The 26742-nt window shown below is 42.9% G+C and overlaps 1 protein-coding gene across 1 annotated transcript in view; it reads left to right on the top strand.

Moving 5' to 3' along the window:
- LOC141101785 (palmitoleoyl-protein carboxylesterase notum2-like) overlaps positions 1 to 26742 on the top strand; it is a 111486-nt gene that overhangs the window by 47458 nt on the left and 37286 nt on the right. The window contains exons 8-9 of the mRNA XM_073591114.1: positions 15094 to 15282; positions 16804 to 16904. Coding sequence (XP_073447215.1) covers positions 15094 to 15282; positions 16804 to 16904 — 290 coding nt within the window. The remainder of the gene's footprint in view (positions 1 to 15093; positions 15283 to 16803; positions 16905 to 26742) is intronic.

A 26742-nucleotide genomic window follows, 5' to 3' on the forward strand; every position in this document is an offset into this window, starting at 1 on the left:
GGACAATGTAAGCACGCAATGATTTATGGATCTTTGCCTGTTCTCTTTTTACGGAAATGTGAGTGTACTATATATATATATATACATTTTTATGAAATAGTGGTTTTAAAGCAATATTACACTATTGTGGTGCCCTTACAACTTTTGAGGTAAAAAGGCCGCATTATATTCATATATACATCCACTTACCTGGAGAAAGTGCTTCCTGGGCTGGGATCGCCTTTTCCATAACTGACAGGAGTTGAAGTGATGCAGGTAAGGATGCTCGTCTTTATCAAATACACGTTCCCTGACTCTTTATGATTTGAGCGTCAACTTCTTCTGGTAAGCAGGATTGTCTCTACACACTGAGGGTGACAAGTGCATTCAACCCATTTTCACACTGCTGGTGCTGGGACTTCTTTACCAACCATCCTTCTTTACCACCAGTCATCCATCATTGTTGGCAGTTTCTGAATAGGACTGTTCATCGCAGAGCTAATATTGCAATTTTTCCCTATTGGCGCTGCACCCTTATACTGTATATTTGTTTTTAGTGGTTCAATGATCAAAACTTTTAGTGCTGGCTGCCGTGGTCACTGTTGTTAGCTTTATTTTTTAGCCAAAGTGCAAATTTCACTAGTTTTTTATGTGCTTTAAGATGATGGTTTCATCTGGTTTCCGAAATGCATATCTCTGCACAGTATTGATCAGCATACAGAACCTGGTCTTAATAATAAACCCTCATTCCTCAACTGGATCATATGAATGGTTGGTTCTTAGTGATGAATTCTGATGTTTGGAGCACAGGACGTTTTCTGATTCTGCTTTCCGGGACGCACACCATCCATACAGTGCTCAGCTGTAATGGTATGTTTTTATGTCAGAGAGCATTTAAAGTGGAACTTTCGTGAAAAAATGTAAAATGGGCGAACAGGCAGAAATTTTAATGCAGAAGAGACATTCTTTGTGTCTTCTGCATTGAAGATGCTTACCTGCCTGTCCATCCTTGTACAGTGAGCCGCGCATGCACTGCTCACTGTACAGATTCTGACAAAACTCTCATGCATGCATGGTAGTGACATCATCCCTGCCAGTGACAGTGGCCCGCAATTGAGACCCGGAAGTTATCAGTGGCTGGGAGAGAAGCTCAGGAATGTCCGCTTTAACTGCATTAAGACTATTCACAGTCTGACTTTCCCTAAAAAAGTGTACATATATATGTATGTGGTTTATTCCACTGGGCAGATGTTGGCACCAAATTGTGCAATTGCTGTCCTGCTTCTCCTTTTATAGGACATCAAATCCCTGTTGTTGACCTAAACTCTCCGCCATATTGTGTCATACTCCCGCCCATAGGCCTGCTGACAACATACCCAGCCAGAGGCCTTGATATTTAAAAATAAAGGAATGTCCACACACAGATGCATTTCCAGCACTTTATTTCAACATTAACATTTTCCCGTAACATATCACATTTGACATACTAGCAAAATCTTTGGCATGGAACACTACATGTGAGGTTAGACATTCTGTATTAGCCATCAGTGCAGACCACAAATACACATCTTTTTAGTTAAGCCATCTTTCCTTTACTCGATTCTTCTCCTTGGGAGCACCACAGATTTGGGACTACTTCCCTACATATAGTAAGTCCATAGCATTAAGCTTCCTTCACCATGTCACAGGACCCAAACCTGAAGAGGATCTGACACCTGCTTATAACTTTTCCCTTACCAGACCACAATGGCAACTGAGTCATCTAGTGACAGGGAAGCTAACTGCACCTGCCAACATGTGCAAGCACCAACTTTTTTAGTGCTGCACCCCAGCGGAATTCTAAAGGGTGTCAAACATTTCTTTAGTGGAGAACTGTCTTTGTCTGCATCCTTAACCAGAGCCCACTCTTTGCCATTTCCTTCATCTTCAGAGACATAACTTAGAACCTACTTGTTGGTAGGATGTGTTGTCAGTTGTCTTCTAGACCCTGGCTGCATTCCATTATAGGACCACTTTTACTGCGCACTTGATCCTTCGCTCATTCATCAGTACAGCCTAAATTCTCTCACTTTCCATACCTGAAAACTGGCAATAAAAACAAACTTTAACTTAGCTTTCTCATACGTTGTCCCACTGGGGCATTAAATCTTGGTGCCCTAAGGCTCCTCCCAAGCCCAGGAAGGACTATTTATGTGAGACAGCATACAGTACATGTTGATACAAATAGCATACCTCCCAACAGTCCCGGATTGGGTGGGACTTTCCCGCATTTATAACTCTTTCCTGCTATACAAGGACTTTGTCCCACAGCACTCCATCAGTTAATTATGTAGTAACTTACAACGCAAGTGTGAATATCAAGCACAGCCAGGGATTGTCCAGAAAACCCGCTGGATGTGCTCTGTGCAGCTGCAGCCATCAGATTAAAGCCTTGATGTTGGGGATAGGCGGGACCGCTACTCACACCCACCCCTTTGTCAAGCAATCAGTGTATAGGAAAACAGCAAGCTTATACATTGCTGACCGGGGATTTTTTCAGACATGTAGAAGCCCTCCACTCACAGCATGGCTTCTGCTGTTAAAAGTAACAGCTGAGCTCTCCCCCACGGCTCCTATAGCAGCCTCCCTGCTCTGCACTGAGAGGGGGAGAAGAGCTGGTCTGTGAGTGCAACATGATCGAGGGAAGTAGGGGAGGAAGGAGGTGAGCTGCATTTTTAATCTTATCTCCTTCCTACTTAGGCTCGGTTCACACTAGGGATGGCACGACTTGCAGGTCGCCTCACCGAGGCGACCTGCACACGACTGCCAGGGCGACTTGCAAAACGACTTCTGTATAGAAGTCTATGCAAGTCACCCCAAGTCGCCCCCAAAGTAGTAAAGGAACCTTTTTCTAAGTCGGAGCGACTTGCGTCGCTCCGATTAGAACGGTTCCATTGTACAGAACGGGAGGCGACTTGTCAGGCTATTAGGTCGCCTGACAAGTCGCCCCCGTGTGAACCGGCACTTAGGGAAGGGAGATTGGGAGCTGGAAATGAGAAGCGTGTACAGTTAGTACACAGAAAAAGTAAACAAGGCTGTGACAGAGCCAGCTACAGAAAGGTACTTTTACAAAGATAACCATGTGGAAGATGGTAGTGCTTTGGGGAAGGGGAGGGCAGAGGAGAGGTGTTGTGTTTTGTATGTGTATGTGGGGTTTGTATGTGTGTGTGTGTGGTTTGTATGTGTGTGTGTGGTTTGTATGTGCGTGTGTGTGTGTGGTTTGTATGTGTGGAGGTTATAGTTGGGGAGAGGTGCAATAGTGAGATGTTAATAGATGAATGGACTCTGTACCTAGCGCTCTCTTGAACCCTGTGCATAACTTACTCCAGAACCCACCTTTCTGTATGTAACACTCTCCAGAACCCTGCGCTCTGTACGTAACACACTCCAGATCCATGCACTCTGTAAGTAACTCACTCCAGAACCCTGCACTCTGTACGTAACACACTCCAGAACCCTGCACTCTGTACATAACGCACTCCAGAACCCTGCACTCTGTGCCTAGCACTCTCGTGCACTCTATACACAATGCACTACAAAACCCTGCACCCTGTGCTTTACACACTCCAGAACCCACCTTCCTGTACATAACAGACTCCAGAACCCTGCACTCTGTATCTAGCATTCTCCTAAACTCTGTACCAAATAAGCCCCTCCCACTGTTAAGAGTTTGACCACCCACTTTTGCCCTGGTGAGTGTAGCACGCTGCCAGTCACTTCCTACCTTAAGTATCCCTCATTCTGAAGTTCAAAAGTTGGTAGGTATGCAAATAGCCCTTGATACAAATTACGGTGACTAATGTTCTTCATCTATCCCCTGCATGGAAACTTTTGATTGGTTGAGTGACACTCTACTTCCAGACACAAGGCACACAATATTTTCAGAACTCTCCATTGACATACTGTCTTTACAGAAATAAAAGTAATTTTCATGACTTCTGCTTTTGTGAATAAAGTAAATGATCTTTCATAGGTTTTACATATGGTGGGTAAAGAAAAGAATCACCCCTTTTAAAATAATCCCATTCTGTTGCTTTACAGCCTGAAATGAAGACAGCTGTATTTTTATCCAGCTGTATTTTACTAGTGCAACTTATAACATCCAAGTGAAAGATATAACACCAACGTGTCAGAAAAAAAAAAAAAAAAAAATTAAAAACAGAATCACTGAGTTGGAAAAAGGATCACCCCCTTATGTCAGTATTTTGTTGGACCACATTTTGCTTTAATTACAGGCTTTAGTCTGTTGGGATATGTCTCTAACTTTGCACATCTAGACTCTGCAATATTTGCCCACTCTTCTTTGCAGAACTGCTCAAGTTCAGTTAAATTTGATGGTGACCATTTGTGGACTGCAGTCTTCAAGTCAATCCACAGATTTTCAATGGGGTTTAAAGGTGGTTCAACAAAACACTGACAGAAGATGGGGGGGGGGGGGTGATCCTTTTTCCAAATCAGTGATTCTGTTTTTCTTTTTCCTGACATGGTGTTATATCTTTCACTTGAATGTTAAAAGTTGCACTAGTAAATACAGCTGAATAAAACAAAAACTGTGCCTGTCCTCATTTCAGGCTGCAAAGCAACAAAATGTGATTATTTTAACCACTTCAAGACCAGGCCTTTTGCTGACACTTGTTGCTTACAAGTTTAAAAATAGTATTTTTTGCTAGAAAACTACTTAGAACCTCCAAACATTTATATATATATATATATATATATATATATATATATATATATATATATATATATATATATATATATATATATATTTACAATGGGGACGGAAAGTATTCAGACCCCCTTAAATTTTTCACTCTTTGCTATATTGCAGCCATTTGCTAAAATCATTTAAGTTAATTTTTTTCCTCATTAATGTACACATAGCACCCGATATTGACAGAAAAAGACAGAATTGTTGACATTTTTGCAGATTTATTAAAAAAGAAAAACTGAAATATCACATGGTCCTAAGTATTCAGACCCTTTGCTGTGACACTCATATATTTAACTCAGGTGCTGTCCATTTCTTCTGATCATCCTTGAGATGGTTCTACACCTTCATTTGAGTCCAGCTGTGTTTATTATACCGACTGGACTTGTTTAGGAAAGCCACACACCTGTTTATATAAGACCTTACAGCTCACAGTGCATGTCAGGACAAATGAGAATCATGAGGTCAAAGGAACTGCCTGAAGAGCTCAGAGACAGAATTGTGGCAAGGCACAGATCTGGCCAAGGTTACAAAAAAATTTCTGCTGCACTTAAGGTTCCTAAGAGCACAGTGGCCTCCATAATCCTTAAATGGAAGACGTTTGGGATGACCAGAACCCTTCCTAGAGCTGGCCGTCCGGCCAAACTGAGCTATCGGGGAAGAAGAGCCTTGGTGAGAGAGGCTTTATGGCAGAGCGGCCCGACGGAAGCCTCTCCTAAGTGCAAGACACATGAAAGCCCGCATGGAGTTTGCTAAAAAAAACCTGAAGGACTCCAAGATGGTGAGAAATAAGATTCTCTGGTTTGATGAGACCAAGATAGAACTTTTTGGCCTTAATTCTAAGCGGTATGTGTTGAGAAAACCAGGCACTGCTCATCACCTGTCCAATACAGTCCCAACAGTGAAGCATGGTGGTGGCAGATTCATGCTGTGGGGGTGTTTTTCAGCTGCAGGGACAGGATGACTGGTTGCAATAGAGGGAAAGATGAATGCGGCCAAGTACAGGGATATCCTGGACGAAAACCTTCTCCAGAGTGCTCAGGACCTCAGACTGGGCCGAAGGTTTACCTTCCAACAAGACAATGACCCTAAGCACACAGCTAAAATAACGAAGGAGTGGCTTCACAACAACTCTGTGACTATTCTTGAATGGCCCAGCCAGAGCACTGACTTAAACCCAATTGAGCATCTCTGCAGAGACCTAAAAATGGCTGTCCACCAACGTTTACCATCCAACCTGACAGAACTGGAGAGGATCTTCAAGGAGGAATGGCAGAGGATCCCCAAATCCAGGTGTGAAAAACTTGTTGCATCTTTCCCAAAAAGACTCATGGCTGTATTAGATCAAAAGGGTGCTTCTACTAAATACTGAGCAAAGGGTCTAAATACTTAGGACCATGTGATATTTCAGTTTTTCTTTTTTAATAAATCTGCAAAAATGTCAACAATTTTGTGTTTTTCTGTCACTATGGGGTGCTGTGTGTACATTAATGGGGAAAAAAATGAACTTAAATGATTTTAGCAAATGGCTGCAGTATAACAAAGAGTGAAAAATGTAAGGGGGTCTGAATACTTTCTGTCCCCACAGCAGTCTTTCAAATGCAATTTCTTTGGAAAAAATACACTTTTATGAATAATAATTTAAAAAAAAACAGTAAAGTTAGCCCATTTTTTTTTTTGTATAATAATGTGAAAGATGATGTTATGTCGAGTAAATAGAAACCTAACATGTCATGCTTTAAAATTGCGCACACTCATGGAATGGCGAAAAAACAACGGTATTTAAAAATCTCCATAGGCGATGCTTTAAAAAAATGTAACGGTTACCAGTTTAGAGTTACAGAGGAGGTCTAGTGCTAGAATTATTGCTCTCTCTCTAACAATTGCGGCGATATCTCACATGTGTGGTTCGAACACTGTTTACATTTGTGGCTGCGGATTACGTATGCATTCGCGTCTGCTTCTTTTTTCTTATTTTTTTTTTTTTTTTATTTGTACACTGTCCCTTAAAAAAAAAATGTATCTCTTTTATTGCTGTCACAAGTAATGTAAACATCCCTTGTGACAGTAATATTCACATGTCAGGTATTTTTCTGGAGGGATCTGGGGTCTATAAGACCCCAAATCTCTCCTTTGCACTTAAGAGCATTCAAAACGCCAAGTTTGGCTGTTTTGAATACTGACATTTTTTAAAATCTGGCTCCCCTAAGGCTCCAGTAAATTGGAAGTGATATCGCTTCCAGGGTTTCTTCATCCGAGACTCTGATTCCAGCTTTGTTCAAGTCTCCAGCCAGCCGATGGACGTGCCGCCTGGCCGCTCGGGCCTCCTGGTGGGATGGGAGAGCCCGGTCGGAGCAGCGGAAGGCAGCGGGAAGGGGGACGTCGCTTTTCACTGCTTGTGATAACAATGGAGTGGCTGCTTAGCTGTATCAGTTGTTATCACAAGAAGGCTGACTGTCAGCTCTAAAACACGGTACCAGGGTGATGTATACAGCATGTATACAGCACTCCCAAACCGCCCCCAAAGATGCTGCTTGCAGGACTTTTCCTAACGTCCCACAAGTGCACCACCACAGTGTGAAAAGACACACTGAAATTAATGGGAGGCGGTATTCAGGCGTTATTTAGAAGCTATTTCTAGCATTAAAACGCCTGAAAACTGCCTCAGTGTGAAAGGGGTCTTAAACCAGCAATCTTCTGAGTAGCACGGGGTCCCACTGCTACAGTACTATCTAGTGAACTTTGGTAGTACCTTCTTTTTCCAATCATTTTTATCTGAAATTCTACCCATCTATGGCCAGCTTAATACTCTTTCCTTTTCAGTACATTTCAGTGTACAGATAATCTGAAAAATTAATGTAAAACACTCTCTCCTGTATCTGGTTTAGAACCTATACAACTACAGTATGGTCATGATCAGAGGCAGCTCTACGCTTTGTGAGGCCTTAGGCATAACTTAGACATGAGGCCCCACTCACGTCCATAAGGGAAAAAATAATTCAAGCAATAAAAATTAATTGTATAAATTGCATATATTGGTGTCCAGGGCCGCCATCAGGGGGGTACAGCCGTCACAACTGTGAGGGGCCCCGGGGTCCGATCGGCCCGCCGGGCCAGAAGAAGGCAGGACAGGTGAAGGGGAGCCGTGCTGTGCATTACAGAAACGATTTTACAGCTTCTGCAGTTCTCGTGTCATTGAGCTCAGACATAGAGCTCTTTATTGCCACCTCTGGCTACTATGTGCATGTGCACCCCTTGTGTGATTTGTACTGAGCTTCTCAGCTTTGTGAAAATGAGCTGAGTAGGTAGAAAGATCTTCTTTACAAGTAGGGTCTGAAAGGGGAAAGGGAGGGGGGCCGTTTGTGTACAGGGAGGGGCCAGAGGCTTGTGTGTGTACAGGTTTGTGTTTGCAGTGGTGTATTTTGGTTTTGTGCTGCCTTAGGCAAGACTAAAATCATACTCCCCCCCTCCATCTAAAATTATCCCACCCCTTACTTCTCAAGTGGCTGGGCGGGGTCCCTGGTGGCTGCGTGGGGTCCCTGGTGGCTGCGCGGGGTCTCTGGTGGCTGTGCGGGGTTTGGGTTGGAGAAGTAAGCACATAGGTGAGTGAAGGAGGATGGGGGCACCCCACACACACAGGTAGGTGACACACTCTGCATGGGGCAGGCACAGATGACAGTTAATACAGTGTAGCGCTGGACTGATAAGAATACGCATATATTAGTGTATGCGAGTAGACCAGGACCCATAAATGTGTACATAAATACAAAAGAAAACCATATACCACTTAATCTAGAACAATTCAGTGTCTATAAGCGTGTATTGTGACACTAAAAATTAATCAAGTGCACCTACATATATCTAAAAACAAAAATTGATATAGATATATATATCTATATATATAGATCTATATATATAGATCTATATATAGATCTATATATATAGATATATATATATATATATATATCTATATATATATATATATATATAGATATATATACACACACAAAAGTATACAAAAATGGTGAACTCAAAGTAAGTTATGTGGACCAATGTGGCAGCAAAAATTAAAATTGCATCGACATGTGATAAGGAACTCTGTTCACTTATGTATTGTTAGTTGATCCTTATACTTAGTGATCACAGTGAAAGTAAAAAATTGAAATAAATAAATTAGGACAGTCCCAAAAGTTATAAACAAAAGTCCCAAAACGTAGTGACACTCCAACACAAATTCTGGTTCAATATTCCACCGCAGCTGTTGCCCACCACCAAGGGATTAAAGTTGGAGGCTTACCGGACAGCCTGCGGCCACCCTTATTCAGGGGGGTCAAAACAGGCTCAGTAGGGATGTATGAATCCAGAAGATGTCCTCGCCAATAATCTCCAGGTGTTCTCCAAGTGTTCTTATGGCAAGCCAAGAGGGGCTTCCAGACAGGGTACAGCAAGGATTTGGCAACGGACAGCCTGCGACCACCCTTATTCAGGGGGGTCAAAACAGGCTCAGTAGGGATGTATGAATCCAGAAGATGTCCTCGCCAATAATCTCCAGGTATTCTCCAAGTGTTCTTATGGCAAGCCAAGAGGGGCTTCCAGACAGGGTACAGCAAGGATTTGGCCACGGACAGCCTGCGACCAACCTTATTCAGGGGGGTCAAAACAGGCACAGTAGGGATGTATGAATCCAGAAGATGTCCTCGCCAATAATCTCCAGGTGTTCTCCAAGTGTTCTTATGGCAAGCCAAGAGGGGCTTCCAGACAGGGTACAGCAAGGATTTGGCCACGGACAGCCTGCGACCACCCTTATTCAGGGGGGTCAAAACAGGCTCAGTAGGGATGTATGAATCCAGAAGATGTCCTCGCCAATAATCTCCAGGTATTCTCCAAGTGTTCTTATGGCAAGCCAAGAGGGGCTTCCAGACAGGGTACAGCAAGGATTTGGCCACGGACAGCCTGCGACCACCCTTATTCAGGGGGGTCAAAACGGTTCAGTAGGGATGTATGAATCCAGAAGATGTCCTCGCCAATAATCTCCAGGTGTTCTCCAAGTGTTCTTATGGCAAGCCAAGAGGGGCTTCCAGACAGGGTACAGCAAGGATTTGGCCACTTCACAAAGATGTATACAAATCAATGGATCCAAACAGCAAACAGACACCAGGGAGGCTCCCTGGTGTCTGTTTGCTGTTTGGATCCATTGATTTGTATACATCTTTGTGAAGTGGCCAAATCCTTGCTGTACCCTGTCTGGAAGCCCCTCTTGGCTTGCCATAAGAACACTTGGAGAACACCTGGAGATTATTGGCGAGGACATCTTCTGGATTCATACATCCCTACTGAGCCTGTTTTGACCCCCCTGAATAAGGGTGGTCGCAGGCTGTCCGTGGCCAAATCCTTGCTGTACCCTGTCTGGAAGCCCCTCTTGGCTTGCCATAAGAACACTTGGAGAACACCTAGAGATTATTGGCGAGGACATCTTCTGGATTCATACAACCCTACTGAGCCTGTTTTGACCCCCCTGAATAAGGGTGGTCGCAGGCTGTCCGGTAAGCCTCCAACTTTAATCCCTTGGTGGTGGGCAACAGCTGCGGTGGAATATTGAACCAGAATTTGTGTTGGAGTGTCACTACGTTTTGGGACTTTTGTTTATAACTTTTGGGACTGTCCTAATTTATGTATTTCAATTTTTTACTTTCACTGTGATCACTAAGTATAAGGATCAACTAACAATACATAAGTGAACAGAGTTCCTTATCACATGTCGATGCAATTTTAATTTTTGCTGCCACATTGGTCCACATAACTTACTTTGAGTTCACCATTTTTGTATACTTTTGTATATATATATATATATATATATATATATATATATATATATATATATATATATATATATCTCAATTTTTGTTTTTAGATATATGTAGGTGCACTTGATTAATTTTTAGTGTCACAATACACGCTTATAGACACTGAATTGTTCTAGATTAAGTGGTATATGGTTTTCTTTTGTATTTATGTACACATTTATGGGTCCTGGTCTACTCGCATACACTAATATATGCGTATTCTTATCAGTCCAGCGCTACACTGTTTTATATATTGTTTAGTTTGTGTGCCCTTGTATTGGGGTTATTGTGTTTTAGCTGCAGGACTCACTTCACGTCTTTTTCACTTTTTAAATTGAACACCGAGCGCAATTTCTTTCCCCTTCCTTTTCCTTTCCACAGATGACAGTTAACTATTCAAGTGAGGGGAGTTGTAGAGGAGAGCCCAGTCTGAGGAGGAGGGTGTCTGTGCACAGGGTGTTGACTTGGCTGTGTCCACAGATCACTCACCTCTCCTAGGACATGGTGTCTCTGCTGACACACATATGAGCAGCAGAAACAGGAGAGTGGAGGGAGGTCAGAGCGTGCACTCTTCTCTGAGTGGACGGCATCTCCAATTAGAACCGGTCTCTCTTCGGCTGACAGGAGAAAGGGGAGGGGGCGAGCAGGACAAATACAAATACAAAATACAAATACTGCGTGCAGGAGGAGGGTGCGGGTGCTTTTTTGTTCGTCGTGGGGGGGGGGGGGGGGCTTTTTTGCCGCCCCCTGCAAAGTGCTGCACTAGGCCTGGGCCTTGTTTGTCAGCCTAGGCCAAAACACAGCACTATGTGTATGTGAGGGGCTTCTCTCTCTCTCTCTGTATATATATATATATATATATATATATATATATATATATATATATACATACTCACACACACACACGTGTGTGGGGGCTGGCATATATACGCATTAGCTTTAAACACATGTTTGCTATAGCCATATACACCTACTCATGTTTTGCAACAGAAATGTTTTTAATTGGGTTGTAGGTAGTGTTTTATATTTCCCCACCTACACCTATTGTTAGGCGTTTACATGAAGCACTAAAGAATCTCTTTATCAGGTCAGCCTAGAAGTTTACATCAATAAATGTATTACCTTGATCTATAAGTACAAAATAGTGGGGGAAGGCATGTCAACACGTGCGATTTAATGTTACCTTGGAGAGAGGACTATCACTGTTTAACCCCTATGTTAACTTTAATCAGAAAAAGAAGCCTTTACATATTTCTCATATATGCTTGCAAAGTGTTTTTGTACTTAAATAAAGATCTGTCAATGATTATCTATTATCTGTTCAATGTGTGCTTAAAGCTGAACACACTGTAAAAATCCTCTGCAATCAGTCTTGATTTCACTGGATGATATTAGCAGGCAATGCCTCCCCAAACACCAAACACAAAACAAAATTAAGGAACACGCTACAGACTGTACACTCTGTTAATGGGAATGGGATGGGACAGAGTAGGGAGAGGAGTTAATACCAGTGTGCATACCATGCCATACCAGATGGTAGTTGTGGCCAAATTGTGTTAACAGTAGGAAATGCTAAAAGGGGTAAACAAAACCATTTTAATGCATGTGCTTTTACTATGAAGGCTATGCACAAAGTGCAGAAGTAAAAAATAATGCCTCCAAAGCAAAAATCCCCCCTCCTGCCAATACAATTCCCCATGACAAAATTAGCACAGCACAAATATACACCACCTTCCTCCCTGAACGGCACTCACTGGACCTTGGCACTACATTGTGTCTCCTAATGAGACCTGATACCATGACCATGCACAAATGAGACCTGACACCATTACCACGCACAGTTTTTTTTCCTTCTATGTGTTACTTATGCTGCAGAATACATGGACAACAAAAGGATAATCATGACAATACAAGAGCAAAAACAGGAAATTTAAAAAAAAAACGCGCTGTCATGTAGGAAAGATTTGGGGTCATGATGACATGCTGTGGCCCCTGGACAGTCATCATGGACACGTTAGTAATTAGGAGGCAGTTAAGCAGATTAGGTATGAGGAGATAGGTGAACAGGTGAGGTATAACAGGGTAGGTGGATGGGCCAAGTATGAAGAGGTAAGTGGATGGGTCAAGTAAAATGGTGGTGGGGTATTCTAGGTGAAGTCATGGACCTAATAAGGATATGACCATATTTGGCCCATGAAGTCATCCAGGATGTCCCACCCATTTGCTTACATTAGGTAAAACTGAAAGAAAAATAATTATCTTCACCTTACAACCTTGTCTGTGTAATTCTATTTATCCCCTTCCCACCTTGCATGCACTTTAGTCTCAGTTCCATGTCTGTGCGGTCAATTATATAGATTTAAATTAGGGCTGTTACTGATTAAAATTTTCGCGTTCGATTAATCGTTTTTTTTTTTTTTAATCAATTAATCGATTAACGCACATACAGATCCAACTACTTTTAGCTGATTTAGCACCGTTGTTATGGCAACGACCGAAGCCGGACATAGCGGGGCATGGCTAAGACGTTACACGTCATAAACTCAGCCTCACCATGCCCATAATCTCAGCCTTACCGTGCCCATAATCGCAGCCTCACGTGCCCATAATCGCAGCCTCACCGTGCCCTTAATGCAGTCTCACCGTGCCCATAATCTCAGACTTACCGTGCCCATAATCGCAGCCTCACTGTTCCCATAATCGCAGCCTCACCGTGCCCATAATCGCAGCCTCACCGTGCCCATAATGCAGTCTCACCTTGCCCATAATCGCAGCCTCGCCGAGCCTATAATGGCAGCCTCACCGTGCCCATAATGCAGTCTCACCCTGCCCATAATGCAGTCTCACTGTGCCCATAATCGCAGCCTCACTGTAGTCAGTGCCTGTGCCTGGATTACACAGTCTGCGGGCATCTCCCGCTGTGTGTCTCGGAGCTGAGTGTGATAACTTTGGCCGTGCTGTGAGAACACTGCGTCTATCACACGAGCTGATCTAGGAGGAGGGCAGGACTTTTCTCACAGCGCGGCCAAAGTTTTCACACTCAGCTCAGAGACACACAGCAGGAGATGCCCGCAGACTGTGTATGACATATAGTGGAGGAGGAGGAGGAGGGAGCAGAGCGCTGGGCTGCAGCTACAGCTTGGCCCAAAGCAGCCCCAGGGCAGGCAGCCTTCCGATCAAAAAAAAATTTGATCGAGGAATTAATCGTTAATTTCTGCATCCCTAATTTAAATATTTCACACATTATGACAGTATGGTGCTATGGGTGGGAAACAATTTCATCCTATAGAAACAAATGCTCTCTGTGATACATTAAAGTAGTACTAAAGTCTAAATGTTTTTAGCTTAATGCATTCTATGCATTAAGGTGGAAAACACCCCACTACTTGTTCCAACTATCTCCTACCCCCCCCCACACCCCTGTCCCCAAACATTTACCTGGCTCCATGTCACCACTACATTGCTGTTTCTGGCTTCAGTGTCGCTCTCCCAACTTTCCACTTCCTGGTTCCACATAACACAAACACTGAGGGCAGCGGAGCCATAGGCTCTTGCAACCATTAGTCAAACTCCCATCAGAAGGGAGTGGGAGCACATTTTATGGATAGATTGATAGCAGCAGCAGCCATTGACTCCCGCTGCTGTCAATCAAATCCAGTGACACGGGAGCCGGGGGCGAGGCCAAGTTCTGCTGTCTGTTTCAATGTACGCAGCAGCAGGACTCGGGAGCATGCCCACATGGGTGCCCCCTTGGAATGCAGGTCTCCGAGGGGGCACTTGATGTAGGGAGGAGCCAGGAGGGCCGCTGGGGGACCCCAGAAGAAGAGTATCAGGGCCACTCTGTGCAAAACCCTTGCACAGAGGAGGTAAGTATACAATGTTTGTTATTTAAAAAAAAAAAAAAAAAAAAACTTTTATAATCCCTTTAATTGAACAAGTTAAAATTAGAAGCTGGCTACCATGCACAGCTGCATTGGATTTTACACTCTCTAGTTTTAGTAAATCAACCCCTATGTCTCAGACCTTGGTAGTATTTGATTTGAAACAGATAAAGTGTGCTGTATTACTCGCCAATAATTTTGCACTTGGGGAAACTAGGCTATGTTTACTACACAGACATGTGGCAACTCATTACAAACCCACAGTTTAATTAAAAAACACAGTTTTACAGAATATTGTCTTTAGAAGTACAAAGTATTCTCTACAGAGAATAGAAGGGTGCTTGGAGGATTTGACTTCAATGTTGCTCCAAATTATGCTGGAGGAACAGCCATAGCATATTTGTACCCGATGACTACAACTTATGATGAAAACTATATAATGGCGGTTGCTGAATTCATTATTGTTTGTGTCTAAGGATTTGACTTCACATTAAAGGCTAATACCAAGGTAATGTGTTTTTCAATAGGTGAGGTTTTCTGGGAAGTATAAAGTTCAGCATCTTTTTAACATGTCACTGCTGTCCACTCAGACTAGAACCTTACAATTTTCTTAACTTTTAGTTTTCTGTTTTTGTTCCAGTGCTGGAGGTACTGGAGTCCTTATCAATATTGACAGAGTGTCAGCACTTGTAGAAGAGCTAACAGTAGACACTGTGCAAGTACGAGGCCTTGTTGATTCTGGGTGGTTCTTAGACAAGAAACAAGCAAAATCTGAGTGTACAGATGGCTCTTCATGCGCATTAACTGGTGCTATCAAGAGAGGTTTGAAGTAAGTGATAAAAAACGTTTAAAAGTAGAACATATACAGCTTTGCTTCCACTATCACTATTACAGTTGGTGAAATTGTAAAGATTCCATATCAGAAATCTCCACCTCTTCAAATATTTCTACCAGACTAAAGCTGGCCATAGATGGTCAGGAGGGACCCGCCAAATTTTGATCCATGCATGACTGTTCCTGCTTGATAAAAGAACAGGAATGTTGGACAACATTTTATCAATGGTCGACCGCAGGCAGTGGTTTGCAAGCACTGATACAATGGCACAGCAGCAAGGATTCCACCATCTACAGCTTTTTTTTGGCCAACCTAAAAAAGTATTAAAAGAAAACTACAAGCATTGGTAAACTATCAGACTGTAAGCTGATGCTGTGTACCTCTTGTTTTGTATATGCGTTTGTTATTATTTCTCTTCACTTATTTGTTCATCATTAGGAATAATGTAATGAAACACAAATTGTGCACTCCAAAATAAAACCAGCTAAAACAGACAAATTTCGATTCATGTATTATGGCCAGCTTTAAACCCCTTTTTCACACTGAGCCGCCCCGGTTGCAGCGGTAAAACGGCGCTATCTTTAGCGTCGCTTTACCTGCATTTTAGCGGCGCTATTCGGCTGATGCAGCATCGCTTTGCCGGCGGTATCACGGCGCTGACCCATTGTTTTCAATGGGCAGGAGCAGTGTAGGAGCGGTGTAGGAATGGTGTATTCACTGCTCCTACACTGCTGCAAAGAAGCTGCTGGGAGGACTTTTTGTGACGCCCTGCCAGCGCAGCGCCCTGGTGTGAAAGCACTCGGGCTTTCACACTGGGTTTGCAGCTGAGGCTTTTTTCAGGCGCTATTTTTAGCGCTGCAGCGCCTGAAAAACTCCTCCAGTGTGAAAGGGGTATTAGATATTAGAATGTATCTGTGCTGTAAACTAGAAATTCTGGATGCACATTCACCCAGGGTCATAAAGAAATACATTGTATGGCTCGATCCACCATCCAAAATGAGGAATGATCCAGATATTTTCAAAATTTGTAATAAAAGTGAAATATGTAAATACTTTCTGCATTTAAAAAAAAAAAAAAACGCTTTAGGCTGTGTTCACACCTATGTAAATTGGATGCGGGTTTATCCAATTCGCATGTCAGAGATTGTGACTGGCTCGCTATGGAGCCAGTTCACAAATCTATGCTGCGGCTCCAGTGCGAATTTGCACAGGGGTCCTGTGTGTCTTTTAGTCAGTTTCAGGTCTGAATGCAGTCAAAAAATTTGGGCTGAAATCCGACTGAAAAGGTGAATGGGGACGCACCGGACCCCTGCTGTGAGCTGCATACGGCAATAGTGTGAGCCCAGCCTAACTGTGCTTTACAAAGAATGTTAATTTAATTGTAGAATTTGTTTTTGTTAAATTTTTTGTGTAATAATACTGCTTTGACATAATAATGATGAGAGTGGAACGCTTGAAAAATCATCATGAAAAATGAATATAGTCCAGTCCTGTTTATTTTTATGTCTCCTGCAGGCTTTGGAATGGAGTACTTCCAGATAAATGTAGACAACAGTTTAAGAGCGGGGATGAGTGGCAGTGTTTCTATGGCCCCAAGTCCTTTATATCGATGAAATGTAAGTACCACTAGTATTCCTATAGCCCGTACACGCCATCAACTCCTGACTTAGAAATTAGATTCAGTACATACAGTATCTCACAAAAGTGAGTACATCCCTCACATTTTTGTAAATATTTTATTATATCTTTTCATGTGACAACACTGAACAAATGACACTTTGTTACAATGTAAAGTAGTGAGTGTACAGCTTGTATAACAGTGTAAATTTGCTGTCCCCTCAAAATAACAACACACAGCCATTAATGTCTAAACCGCTGGCAACAAAAGTGAGTACACCTCTGAGGGAAAATATCCAAATTGGGCCCAAAGTGTCAATATTTAGTGTGTCCACCATTATTTTCCAGCACTGCTTTAACCCTCTTGGGCATGGAGTTCACCAGAGCTTCACAGGTTGCCACTGGAGTCCTCTTCCACTCCTCCATGATGACATCACAGAGCTGGTGGATATTAGAGACCTTGTGCTCCTCCACCTTCCATTTGAGGATGCGCCACAGCTGCTCAATTAGGTTTAGGTCTGGAGACATGCTTGGCCAGTCCATCACCTTTACCCTCAGCTTCTTTATCAAGGCAGTGGTCGTCTTGGAGGTGTGTTTGGGGTCGTTATGTTGGAATGCGGCCTAGTCTCCAAAGGGAGGGGATCATGCTCCGCTTCAGTATGTCACAGTACATGTTGGCATTCATGGTTCCCTCAATGAACTGTAGCTCCCCAGTGCCAGCAGCACTCATGCAGCCCCAGACCATGACATTCCCACCAACATGCTTGACTGTTGGCAAGACACACTTGTCTTTGTACTCCTCTCACCTGGTTGCCACCACACACGCTTGACACCACCTGAACCAAATAAGTTTATCTTGGTCTCATCAGACCACAGGACATGGTTCCAGTAATACATGTCCGTAGTCTGCTTGTCTTCAGCAAACTGTTTGCGGGCTTTCTTGTGCATCATCTTTAGAAGAGGCTTCCTTCAGGGACGACAGCCATGCAGAAAAATTTGATACAGTTTGTGGCGTATGATCTGAGCACTGACAGGCTGACCCCCCACCCCTTCAACCTCTGCAGCAATGCTGGCAGCACTCATACGTCTATTTACCAAAGACAACCTCCGGATATGACGCTGAGCATGTGTACTCAACTTCTTTGAGGCCTGTTCTGGTAAACCGCTGTGTGGTTTTGGCCACCGTGCTGCAGCTCAGTTTCAGGGTCTTGGCAATCTTCTTATAGCCTAGGCCATCTTTATGTAGAGCAACAATTCTTTTTTCAGGTCCTCTGAGTTTTTTGCCATGAGGTGCCATGTTGAACTGCCAGTGATAAGTATGAAAGAGGGAGAGCAATATCACTAAATTTAACACACTTGCTCCCCATTCACACCTGAGTCCTTGTAACACTAATGAGTCACATAACAGGGAAAATATCTAATTGGGCCCAATTAGACATTTTCACTTAGGGGTGTACTAACTTTTGTTGCCAGCAGTTTAGACATTAATGGCTGTGTATTGAGTTATTTTCAGGGGACAGCAAATTTCCACTGTTATACAAGCTGTACACTCACTACTTTACATTGTAGCAAAGTGTTATTTCTTCAGTGGTGTCACATGAAAAGATATAATAAAATATTTACAAAAATGTGAGGGGTGTACTCATGTTTGCAGCATGCACCTCCTGATCTTGCACCTGCGCAGTAATGACACTGCACAACGCAGTTTTTCCAGAACAGGTTGCCATAGCAATGGCGGTGGTGGCAGAAGTAAATGCCCGGCTGCTATGACAACTAACATGCCAATCACATTCCAACCCTAAAGACAAGTGTGCCTGGAGATTCAGCTAGCCCTGCAACAATAATATCCTTTTTAACGTGTGCATAAACATTTACTTTGTAAAGCTGTGTATTAGGAAAGATCATATGTAACCAGGGCTTTTTTTCTCAGAGAATAGGGACAGGAACTCCCTCCTTCTGAGTCACCTCGTGTCAACCTCCGAGCACCATTCCTTGGTTTCACCCCCTACCCACCTCTGAGCACCATTCCTTGGTTTCACCCCCTACCCACCTCTGAGCACCATTCCTTAGTTCCACTCCTTACCCACCTCCGAGCACCATTCCTTGGTTCCACTCCCTACCCACTTCATGGCACCATTCCTTGGTTCCACCCCCTACCCACCTCTGAGCACCATTCATTGATTCCACTCCCTACCCACCTCTGAGCACCATTCCTTGGTTCCACTGCCTACCCACCTCCGAGCACCATTCCTTGGTTCCACTCCCTACCCGCCTCCGAGCACCATTGCTTGGTTCCACTCCCTACCCGCCTCCGAGCACCATTGCTTGGTTCCACCCCCTACCCACCTTCGAGCACCATTCCTTGGTTCCACCCCCTACCCACCTCCGAGCAGCATTCCTTGGTTCCACCCCCTACCCACCTCTGAGCAGCATTCCTTGGTTCCACTCCCTACCCACCTCTGAGCACCATTCCTTGGTTCCACTCCCTACCCACCTCTGAGCACCGTTCCTTGGTTCCACCCCCTACCCACCTCTCAGTAATGGATACAGAACCAAGTATCAATTTGTGGTGCTAAGTAATTTGTATGTAATTTGTTAATGATAGGAAGTAAAATAGATGCCCTGTAGCCAGCAACAATGGAGCACCCCCAGTAACAATAGACTCTGAACAGCTAGCAACAATAGACCTCTCCCTCAACCGTAGATGTCTCCCAGAAACTATTTTCTCCCAGTAGAATAAGGGCCCCCCAGCAACAATAGATCCCCCACCAGGGACAACTGACCTCCCCAGCAACAAAAGACTCTCCCCCTGTAAAAATAGATCCCCTTCAGCAACAATAGGTCCCCCAGCAGCCAGCATCAATAGACCCTCCAGTACTCCCCAGCACCCCTTGCCATTACATACATTCAGAGCTGGAGGTGCCGGAACTGCGTTCCCCCGCGTTCCTGCTGAAAAAAAGCCCTGTATGCAACTGGTAAATCCGATACAAACCTCCAATTGTGTATATAGACTATTTTCCCTATTCAAAAATAGTGCTTATCTCCGCCTAGCATTGCAAAATTTCCGTTTGAAAATAACGCAATGCTAGAAGCGAGGCTGCCCATTGACTCGCCCCTTGCCGAGGATGGACGGAAGTGGAAAGATTTTCCCAAACAAAAAAAAAGGGCTACATTCTCCCCCCAAAAAATGTCACTATCGAAAAAAAACATGGCAAAGGCATTGACAACAAATTCAGGCATACATGCAAATGCAAGTATAAACTGCTGTGCCTTAATAATAATAATTATATATATATATATATATATATATATATATATATATATATATATATATATATATATTATATTATAATATATGCAAACAAATGTTCTTCTGCAGGGGCATTGGGGGATTGTGAAAAATCTGGGGCACATTTGGGGACCCAAAGGGGGGGAATGAGGTACATTCATCACACTAAATGGTGGGGCCAAATTGCACACCCATCATTACAGTGGAAGGGGATTAAAGGGCCATGTTAACTAAAACCTGAGCTTGTTCACTGTATACAATACTTAAAATACAAAATGCTATAATTACTGCACCACAAGTGAGTGCCTAGAATTCACGTTTAAACCTCAGCACAATATTAAAAAAAAAGAAAAAAAAAATGAAACTATTCCGTTACAGATGCTTCTCAGCCTGCCTTAACCACTTTAGGCCCGCCTGCCCACATTATACTGCAGATAGACGGCTCCTACAGGCACAGAAACACCTGTTTCTGGGTTCAGGTCGCTGATCATTGCCATTACTAGTATGTAAAAAAAAAATTCCAGTATATATACACCTTATTTTTTTAGGCGCTTTAACTTTCACACAAACCAATTAATATACACTTAATGGGATTTTTTAACCAAAGACAAATAAATTAATGAATAGATTAATTATATACGCTGCGCTACCTGTAATTAATACACACTGTCAGTATAGAGATCAAACTGCTTGTATGACTATTACATAAATCTATGTGAAACGATCAATGAATAATATAAAACTATATTACTGTGTAACAGTGCACCGAGTTAAATGGATAAAATGTATAAATAATAACATAACTTGATCCAAAATGCTCCTATGTGGAATACTGTGAAAAATGCATATAAATTGCACAATTTAAAAAAGTGCTCCTATGCAAAGTGGTATTAAAAGTACTTAAAATTAATATGTGAATAAATCATGAAAAAAAGTGCTCATGTGCATAAGTGATCAACAATGGTGTCTCTGGCGATCCTGCCAAGAAAAGTCCATAGGTCTTAAAACTAAAAGAATAGTTCATAAATCACTGTGCTCATGCATAAACAAGTGTTATCCAAATATGTCATTTATGACCGAGGTGTGGAGAATCCATGTATCTCAAGACAATTCAACAGGTGGTTCCAACATGCTATGGTGTCATCACTCAGGTGCTCCCCTTAGGTAATGAACGCTCACCTCAGAGCATGCGGCTTGGCAACCAAGCTCAGTCAATGCACGCTTGTGAACCACCTCTGGGTTCCTTAATGGTACCAGGATCCTGGACTCCTCAATACGACTCTCCACAGTATATGTAAATAAGAAAACTTGATAGTGCAATAAAGCTTTTAAAAAGTTTATTAAACAAAATAAATCCCCTTCAGGGGTACTCACACAGAACAGACGCGTCAGTGCACCACTCTATGACAAGCGAGGTCAGATATATACCAGACTGGTATCAGGATGGTATGAGCCTCCTCCTCAGCAAACATACTGCCTATCGTGCCATCCTGTCCCCCCCAATGCATCTTCGATACAGGTATTTCGTATCTTCTTCAGGGGGAAATCTAATTGGACGGTGGATCTATCAATCTAATATAGTGCCGGCGGCCATTTTGCCGAGGACCGTGGACACTTTAGTGTTTGTTCAGTATCCTCAATGCAAATACTGCATTGGGAATGGCGCTCAGATACCAAAAACGGCAAACAGCAGCCTCCATTGTTTTTCATCTACTCCATTATGCCTGTGATGTACAGTGTCCCAGCTGACCCAAACATACTGCCGCAAATTAGGTAGATACACTAATGATCAGGACGGCATAGGAGGATTAGCATACCTTCCCTTATAGCGTGGCATACCAAAGATATACCCCACCTAGTGCAAACATAAATCTATATGATTTTAATATTAGCCAAACATTACAGAGGAATTAATATATCAGTACTAATACAATAATAATACAAAATTATGGTTAATACCCTTACTGAGATGGGTCCGACAGCGGAGGGAGGAGCCGGATGTGGGCGTCAAGCTGGATTCGATTCTAAGCCCGGGACGCCTGGAGACCTCCTCCCTGTAATGCCGGTCTCTGCTTAAGCAGAGCCGCTGCACCTCGGTCCCCCCTTCGCCCCCCCTCCCTGGTGATCCTGTCTCTCTGGTACCTCCGTCCTCCCGTCCCTCTGGTGTGCCTTTCGTCTGCCTTCCGACCCTCCGTCCCTTTGCTGTGCGAGCTGGGAGGCGAAGTGACACTCCTCCGCTACTTGTTTCTTCCTGCTCAACCTGCGTGGGGCTGCCCGGGCTCAGAGTCAGTTACATGCGGGGCTACGGGAGCCTGAGAAGCCGACGGCGTGAAGGGCTGAGGAGCTGAGCTGCAGGTGGGATTGCCGGGTGAATGCACACGTATCGATTAATGGGGTAAGTGTGCAATATTGTTACAGTGGAGAAGACCGGAGACACTGGATGAAACTGGATGAAAAAATACCAGCTAACTGAAATATGTAGAACGGCAAGTAGTACAAACCTAAAATATTTCATACCTATCCTCGTATGCTGGATGTGTAATGCCGCGTACACACGGTCGGACTTTTCGTCTACAAAAGTCCGACAGCCTGTCCGACAGACTTCCGACGTACCTTCGGCGGACTTGCGGCAGACTTTCTTACGAACGGACTTACACACACACGACCACACAAAAGTACGACAGCCTAGTACGCGGTGACGTACACCAAGTCCGACGAGACTATAAAACGGAAGTTCAATAGCCCGTACGACACCCTTTGGGCTCCTTCTGCTAATCTCGTGTTTATCTCGTGTTAGTAGAAGTTTGGTGAGAGACGATTCGCGCTTGTGAGACTCGTATTTTTCAGTTCGTTTTAACTGTTGTTCAGTCTGTGCTTGTGAGGTTTGTATCTGCTTTTCAGTGCGTTTGGTCAGTTGGCATTGAGAAATCTTTGTTTTATTGGCCGCTCGTTCCTGATTTTCAGGTCGTTCTTCACAGGCCTTGCTGTTCTTCAGTGCGTTCTGTTTAGTGCGTTCTGACCAGCCGACCGTTTTGAAGCCATGTTACCTGTACGTACTCGTCGTCGAGCTCGTGCATTGTATGTGCTTGGTGCTGTAGTTTATTCTTCAGCCCAAGACCAGTCCATGAACAGGGCGAGGAGGAGTTCATGGACCAAGAATTGGTTGCTTCAGCGTGACCAGTTCTGTCACATGCCTTTGCTCCGTGAGATCCGTGAGAATAATCCTGAGGATTTCAGGAACTTTCTCCGGATGACGGACCCCGTTTTTGACCGTTTGTTGGCTTTGCTGACCCCCTATATCAGCAGGCAGGATACCTGCATGAGGCAAGCCATCACTCCGGAGCAGAGGCTGGTCGCTACCTTGCGGTATTTGGCCACAGGGAGAAGCCTGCAGGACCTTAAGTTCTCGACAGGCATCTCCCCCCAGGCTCTGGGGATCATTATCCCAGAGACCTGTTCTGCCATCATACAGGTCCTGCAGAAGGACTATATTAAGGTAAGATATTTTTCTTTTATTAGCATCACATGTTCTTTTATGTAATCTTTGATAATATAATGTATTTCTTGCTTCAAACACTACTTACCATCATTGCAATATAGTGTGAATGTCCCCTTTTTATCCTCACACATGCTGGATTTTTTTCCTGTTATTTTTTGTCATGCATGTATATTTTCCTTCAATAACCTTCCCAGCATGAAGTGATGGGAACATATCCACCTAGTCTACTCATTTGGAATGTATTTTGTTTGAGTGTATTTAGTGTGCTGCTAATGAGCAATTATCTAGATTTCACAACCCCACCCCCCCCCCACCTAAACTCACTCCAAATAGTGTGCTGCTAATGAGCAATTATCTAGATTTCACAACCCCACCCCCCCCACCTAAACTCACTCCAAATAGTGTGCTGCTAATGAGCAATTATCTAGATTTCACAACCCCACCCCCCCCCCCACCTAAACTCACTCCAAATAGTTTGCTGCTAATGAGCAATTATCTAGATTTCACAACCCCACCCCCCCCCCCCCACCTAAACTCACTCCAAATAGTGTGCTGCTAATGAGCAATTATCTAGATTTCACAACCCCACCCCCCCCCCCACCTAAACTCACTCCAAATAGTTTGCTGCTAATGAGCAATTATCTAGATTTCACAACCCCACCCCCCCCCCCCTACCTAAACTCACTCCAAATAGTGTGCTGCTAATGAGCAATTATCTAGATTTCACAACCCCACCCCCCCCACCTAAACTCACTCCAAATAGTGTGCTGCTAATGAGCAATTATCTAGATTTCACAACCCCACCCCCCCCCCCCCACCTAAACTCACTCCAAATAGTTTGCTGCTAATGAGCAATTATCTAGATTTCACAACCCCCCCCCCCCCCCCCCACCTAAACTCACTCCAAATAGTGTGCTGCTAATGAGCAATTATCTAGATTTCACAACCCCCCCACCCTCGTTAAAATTTGCTGGAATGTTCTGTGGTGTTGATTTGTCTAAAGCAAATATATGTTGCACTTTGCAAAATGCATGTGCACTCTACAAGTGCATTTGTTCCAGTGCTTTAGTAAATGAGCAGAAGCTCTGCTGATTTCCATCATCAAATCATATGCAAGCCTCAAAGTGTTTTCATTAATTGCCCTTGCATGTGATTGTGTACTCCTTGCAACATGAATGCCTTTTTACATTACCTCATTTACTGTAAGCTGGTTAGCAACTGCACCTGCAGAGTGCGACAACTGCAGTCTTGTAGCCTTTTTAGTCCCTAAATTCCTGCGTGTCCTAAAAGTAATTTTTTTTAGGGATTTCACAACCCCCTAAAATGTAATCAATGTTCCATCAGAGGGGTTGAGCAATCTGATAAGTGTGCCTTTCCATATTAGTTATTCCAGAACAATTAAATTATTGAATGTTATACTGATGCTGGGGAATAATGTTTTTAATTGTCTAATTTTCTTGCAATGTTAGCTTCCAAATTAATTGATTTTGGTTTTCTTGTTTGATTTCCCAGTTTCCTTCAACGCCACAGGAATGGCAGACTGTGGCATCCCATTTTGCCAGCCGTTGGGACTTTCCCAATTGTGGAGGGGCTATAGATGGGAAACATGTCCACATTGTGCCACCACCCCATTCGGGGTCATATTATTTTAATTATAAGGGGTTCCACAGTATTGTTTTAATGGCGGTGGTGTCGGCACACTATGATTTTTTATATGTGGACGTGGGGAAGAATGGCCGGATGTCGGATGGAGGAGTATTTGCCCAGACGGAGTTCTGCCAGCGTCTCCAGAGTGGTGGCCTGGGATTGCCACCTGATGAGGATAACGTGGAAGGACTCCCCTTTGTCTTCATTGCCGATGAAGCCTTCGCTCTCAGCAAGCACCTCATGAGGCCATTCCCCCAAAGAACACTCACCCCGGAGAGGAGGGTTTTTAATTACCGGCTGGCCAGAGCTAGAAGAGTGGTTGAGAATGCGTTTGGAATTCTGGCCAGCCGGTTCCGCCTGTTTCAAACAGCCATTAATTTGGCGGAATACAAACTTAATTTTATCGTTTTATCGTGCTGCATTCTGCACAACTTTTTAAATAAGCATTCTACAAATTATATAGGCACAGTTGGGCCTGAGGCCGGACAAATAGAAGCCAACCTTACAGGCCTGGATACTGTCCGTACTGGCTTGGCCCCCCAAAGTGCCCGTCAAGTTAGACAGCAATATGTTAATTATTTTATGGGTAGGGGGGCCATTGCAATGGGCCAGGATATATAATTTTTGACAATAAAAAAATTATTGATGAAATCTTGCATTATATTTATTGCTTGCCTTTCTTTTGGGCTGTCTCCTAGGTTATGGTCGAGCAGTTGTAGTGCCAACTGTATTGTAATTTTAAATGTCTAAATAAGCTCCATTGCCACTGTAAACAACTTTTTTACAATTATAACTAAAATGATACTGAGCCTTGAAATAACAAACCACACATTTATTTAATTCCTATAAGGAGATGTTTTTATTAATGGTTGTTATGCATTCAGTTCTGCATTTAGTATAAAATGTTCCTTGACAAAAATAGAATGATATCTTAATAATGTAGCAAAATATAATTATATCTAAATATTTATACCTAATCCACAAAAAAATATTTTTGGCTTTTTGATTTTCACAAACAGGCTTTTTTTTTTGTTTTGGGAAAATCAAGTTTTGTTTTTGGTTTATGTTTTTTTTTTTTTAGCAAGTTATTTTTGTTTTTATTATTTTTTTTTCAGAAAGTTTGTATATATTTTTTTTTGGTTTTTTAAAATCAAGTGTTTTTTATTTTTTTTGGTTTTTTCAAATCAAGTTTTTTATTTTTTTTGGTTTTTTCAAATCAAGTTTTTTATTTTTTTTGGTTTTTTAAAATCAAGTTTTTTATTTTTTTTGGTTTTTTAAAATCAAGTTTTTTATTTTTTTTGGTTTTTTCAAATCAAGTTTTTTATTTTTTTTGGTTTTTTCAAATCAAGTTTTTTATTTTTTTTGGTTTTTTAAAATCAAGTTTTTTATTTTTTTTGTTTTT

Source organism: Aquarana catesbeiana, linkage group LG06, assembly GCF_042186555.1.
Source record: "Aquarana catesbeiana isolate 2022-GZ linkage group LG06, ASM4218655v1, whole genome shotgun sequence".
Lineage (NCBI taxonomy): Eukaryota > Metazoa > Chordata > Amphibia > Anura > Ranidae > Aquarana > Aquarana catesbeiana.